The sequence below is a fragment of the Nelumbo lutea genome, chromosome 5 (genome assembly GCF_056320005.1).
Source record: "Nelumbo lutea isolate HS-2025 chromosome 5, American lotus-T2T, whole genome shotgun sequence".
Taxonomy (NCBI): Eukaryota; Viridiplantae; Streptophyta; class Magnoliopsida; order Proteales; family Nelumbonaceae; genus Nelumbo; species Nelumbo lutea.
Window position 1 is genome coordinate 21,121,626 of NC_142688.1, and position 5,365 is coordinate 21,126,990.

The following is a 5,365-nucleotide window of genomic DNA, read 5'->3' on the forward strand; positions in this document are numbered from 1 at the left end:
GCCTTTTCCACTTCTTACAAGGGCTTCCTGTTCTCTTTACAAACAGATCGAAGCCTTACACCTACGGGTTTCTTCAGAGGAACAAAGGTGGGTCAACAACGGCGGGAACGAAGGATAGTCAACACCGGTGGGTTTCCTATTGTGGCCGATTAAAGCAGCCGATCTGAATTCAACGCAACCCATTCCATCTCTCCCCTCCTTTCTTCTACCGGAGTTTATTTGGAGTTGGTTGTTAATTCCTCGCTGGTGAGAACGATCAAGGCGACCATCAGACTTCCTGTCACCCGATCAAGGCGGGGACGGCCAATTTATTCCCGCTGCCGGTGGCTTATGCGTTAATAACACCTATTTGCAGTAAATCGCCGGTGAATGTTTGAATTCAGTAAAGGAGTAAAAAATGGAGAATAAAAAATGGCCGGTTCGGGAGAAAATTTACATTAATAACGCCTATTTGCAATAAATCGCCGGTGAATGTTTGAATTCGGTACAGGAGTCAAAAATGATGGAGATTAAAAAAATGGCCAGTTCGGGAGAAAATTTACATTATTTCGTAATTAACACGAAAGAAATGACGTGTTCGCCTCTCATTCGAGGGTGTGCACTCGTCCGGTGCACCGATGAGTGCACAGAACGCGGCCTCCCCTGTTTCGGTGCTAGTTGTACATGTAAGGACCCTCTGTGTTATGTAAACAGACGTTGCCCACCTGTTGGCTAGACGGAGTAAAACAGTCTGGGTTGTTTGTACCGACTGGCCAAATAAGACAAAATAAGTTGATCTGTATCGTTCGATCTAATCACCCTTGCTGTTTCAACCAAAAGAAAAGCCCGCAAGCGTATCAAGCCCGACTTAGGAGAGGTCGGGCAAACACGTCGGACTAAGTGACTAACAGGCTCCAAGCAAGACTTTTCTTATGTATACAACGAAAGTTCAATACCATTTCCATCGTCTGAAACCAAATAACAAGAAACGCACTAATAACTGAAGTGTTTAAGCGGCAAGAAATTTTGGGCCGAAACCATACAACTTTCTATTCTACTTTTTTTCTAAGATTATCAGAACAACCATAACAACGAGTAAGACAAGGACAAGAACCAGCGGTCAAAAACGGGAGCTCCCGTTGAAGAACCTAGAAGATTAAGAGCTCCAAAAACATCTACGGAAACCAAAGTAACACACAACAACCCAAACCCAGACCCAAACATATTCGGCACATCAATTCCTCCAGTTTCCGTCGGAAGACCCATCACCCCTCGAGTAGCGAGATCCACGATCTCCGTACCCGCGATCACGGCCGCCTAAACTGCGGTTGTAACCACCACCATCACGGCGACCATAACCGCCATAGCCACCTCCACCTCCACCGCTGCGGAATCCACCACCGCCACCGCCACCGCCACCGCTAGCCCTTGACTGCGCTTGGTTGACCGTTATGTTCCTACCGTCGAGATTCTGCCCGTTCATCCCTTCGATAGCGTCCCTCATGGACTGCTCATCACGGAAGGTGACGAAACCAAACCCTCTCGATCTACCAGTCTCGCGGTCGCTGATGATCTGCACACAATCAAACAAGGGGTCACGTCAGAACAAGATCAAGCCTAACCAAAACAAAAACATGAATTCAACAAAAGAAAATCACAAGATCTGAACCCAAACCGATCGATCTACGCCTCTGGAAAGACGGAGACACATACCGTTTCCGGTGATCAATTAAAGTAACAGAGATAACAGGAACAGAATACAGATGAACATAGCCACCGATATCAGAGAACACAAAACAGATCAACAAAGCCGAATCGATTCATCGGGATCTGATCCGATCTCTGCATCGGGCAAAGTTCTGAAGCCTCGCTAAAACGGACCTTTGATTCCTGGATCTCGCCGTAAGCACTGAAAGCCCTCTCGAGGGATTGATCGTCAGTGGACCATGCAAGCCCACCGACAAAGCATCGAAACTCAAATTCAGCAGAAGCCATGGCAGAAACCCTGCGAAATTGAACCAAGAAAAGGGAAAATAGCAAGACACGAAGAAAGAGGAATCGAAAGAGGGGGATAGAGAACCCGCCTCCAAAAGCACGAGGAAACCCTGAACCCCCCACACCCTACCTTTATAGTTAAGTCTCCCCTCTATCTTTCGGTCTAACCAGGGTTAGTTAGGGTTTACCGGTATGCCGCACCCAAAGCACGTGTTTACGTGCGGTCTACTTCACAGCCGTGCATTGCGTTTGCAAAGTTGGAACCGCTCTGCTTGGAGGGTGTTTGGACACTGCTCTATCTCTGACCAGTATTAGTAATCCGTCCGGTTTGCCTTATTGCCTACGTGTCTAGAATCTAGGATGTAGCGTAAGCGTAGACTCGTAATAATTCAAAAACTAGCGCCAAGTTGTGTAGGAGTAAGTTTACATTGATAACCAAACACTTTCTTAAGAGTCAGAAAAGGAAAAGACAGATATTGCATGACGAACGTCTTCAGACTTCAGCTTTGATTCCGCATGGTCCCACGCTGACGTGTTGGATAAGCTACGAAGAAAGATAAAAATAATATATTTATAGATAGGTAGTTGAAATTCAAAAATATCTTCGTGGCGTAATGACTATAACAGCCATATGTCGTCGACAAAATAAAAAAATATCTTTGGGAACATGGATCACTATCACCAACCCGACCCAACAATTCCGAATTGGGCATAGTTTTTTGTGTCCTCACTTCTCACCCAACCCGGGAGACCGGAGTCCTTCAAAGCTAAAATAGTGGCATCTGGGGTGCAAATGGATTCGATCCGATTTGAGATCCGATCTTATATGTGGATTGGATTCAGATGACCTTCTATCCAAACCATAAGATTCTATATGTTATATATGTATTTATACAAATATATATTACATATATACATGTTATTTATTTATTTATATTGTATTTTTTAATTATTATATTATTTATTTTGTTATAATATATATATATGAAAATAATTAAAAAATATTTGGATTTTTTTGTTTTTCTTTATTTAAATTGGTATATTTTATTTTTCTTTTAATACTTTATTAATTATTAAATAAAATAAATCGGATTGGATTCCGAAGATTCAACTTCCCGATCAGATTCGAATTCAAATCCTTGCCTATCAAATCCAATTGGATCGACCATGATCAGTGTCAGATTGGATTCAAATATACCCTAATTCTAATCCGATCCGTTTGCATCCTTTTATCCCTAGTGTCATGGCATCTAGCTGCACATCCCAACACAAGCCTAAATCAATTTATGCATACTTTGAAATATATGTAATTTAATGTTACATTTTATATTATACATAATATAAAAATTAAAATAAATATTATATATACATTTTTATATTATATAGCATATAAAATAAATATTATATGCATATTATATGATATATGCATTGTTTTCAACCCATCGTTAACCTAGTCAATTCAACCACTCGAGTTGTCATTCAACAAGGATTCTAGGTCAAGTCCAATAAAAAACCATTGACTTGGTCAAGAACCATCCGGTCCAACCGATTCAACAATTGACCCATTCAACGTGATCATCGGGTCGCATGTTGCACACTTAATGCATGCGAACTTTTGGAGATCATAACTTTGCACTCCAATGTCTAACTGGGGTGATATTTTTTCTTTTGGGCAACTTTTCGAGATCTATGCATCCCAATGAGCCATAGGCGCCTTGCCTAGCTATTTTCGTGAAAAATCCCTTTTTTGGCCTCAATTTGCTATTTTTAATATTTTTATAAATAAAAAATTAAATTGAATTAAAAAACATAAATTAAATATAAAAATAAATATAGCATATCTAAAACATAATTATACACTATTTTTTTATAAATATATATTTATACATACATATATACCTTAAATACATATGGGATGATCTGACTTGTTCGACTCAAACAATTGAACCACTGACCTACGACCCAAAGGCAACAATGGTTTGGCCTTTGAGTCGGTTTTTAAAACATTAGATATATGATATATAAGATAAATTACATTTAATATTTCACATATAAAAACCATATATCTAAACGACCACATATAATGTTATGCATATATTCAAATAAGTATTAATGATACATGAAATATGGTATGGTATTTGGATTTAATTTTGTATGAGTTATACAAAATCCAAAGCACGTATTCACTTTATATAGTATAAGTTTTATTGTTTTACATATTTTAATACCATGATACTTGGTTCTTAATTGAATGAGCTGAATCTAAATCCGATGCAAGTGGGGTTTAATCAAACCAAATTTCAAATTCGCTTCAAGATAAGCAAGTATGGTTGATAAATCTAAAGCTCTATTCTCCAATATGTTGCATCTATGTATTGTGATTTTAGGAGTGTAGACCATTAACACTTTGAGATGCTACAATACTCACAACATTCCAGATGTGTCGTGTAGATCCATTTAGTGGGACCATTTTGCTTCCTTTTATTCTTCACTCATTGCCTTTGCCCCTCTTTGACTCTAGCCGTGGAAAGTAAAAAGAGATTCAAAAAAAAAAAAGAACTCTTAGATTTTCATTCATTTCCTTGACCAATTTCTTTACACTATGTCTATAGCATTAGCATCAAGTTTTGGGTCCTGCCAAGGGTGTTCAAATTCAGATGATAAATTGAAAACCGAATTGAACCAAACAAAATAAGCTAGTATGGTTCGGTTGATTCAGATGTCGATTCGTTTCAGTTTTTGTTTATTTAAAAAACCAGTTTTTAGTTTCGATTCGATTTGGTTGAGATTTTCAACCAAACTAGTGGTTGTATCTAATTAAGTCTATTAAATATATAATATTTTATTTAATAATCTATACTTATTAATTAATAATTATCATCTTTTCCAATGGTCAATTCTCAATTCCCCATTGTGTATTAGGCCTGTTCTAACTTTTAATTAATAATAGTTAATTAAATTGTTCATGGACTATAAACAATTAAAGTATATATTAATACCAATACTATTTATTTATTCATTAATTATTTGTGGAAAATGGGTGTAGTTGTTTTAATAATTAATCACTAAAGTATTCAATAAATGAGTATAGTTGTATCAATTGTTCATTAAAGCTTACATTAATTATTAAAACCTAGATTAAAGAGTAACAATTAATTATTCATTAATTATTAAAACCGAACCAAATTAAATTCAATTAGGGTTAATTTGATTCTAAACTGTAGTTCAGTTCTATTTGATTGAGAGAAATGGTTAAACCAAATAATCAATTAGGTCATCGATTCTAATCGAACGGATTGTACACCCTTACCTTTTCCTACCAATAAAATGACATTCTATAATTTGAATTTACTCCTCCGTGTGTTAGGAACATCTCTCAATGATAATCCTA

The 5,365-nt window shown here is 37.3% G+C and overlaps 1 protein-coding gene across 1 annotated transcript; it reads right to left on the bottom strand.

The window, feature by feature from the left end:
* Positions 1–1,003: 1,003 nt before the first annotated feature.
* Positions 1,004–2,075, bottom strand: LOC148850882 (glycine-rich RNA-binding protein GRP1A-like). The gene is made up of 2 exons (XM_088947371.1): positions 1,861–2,075; positions 1,004–1,552 (listed from the first exon to the last, which is right to left on the bottom strand). The coding sequence occupies exons 1-2, from the start codon at positions 1,972–1,974 to the stop codon at positions 1,214–1,216; spliced, it is 453 nt and encodes a 150-aa protein (XP_088803497.1). The 5' UTR covers positions 1,975–2,075; the 3' UTR covers positions 1,004–1,213.
* Between the last annotated feature and the right edge of the window lie 3,290 nt (positions 2,076–5,365).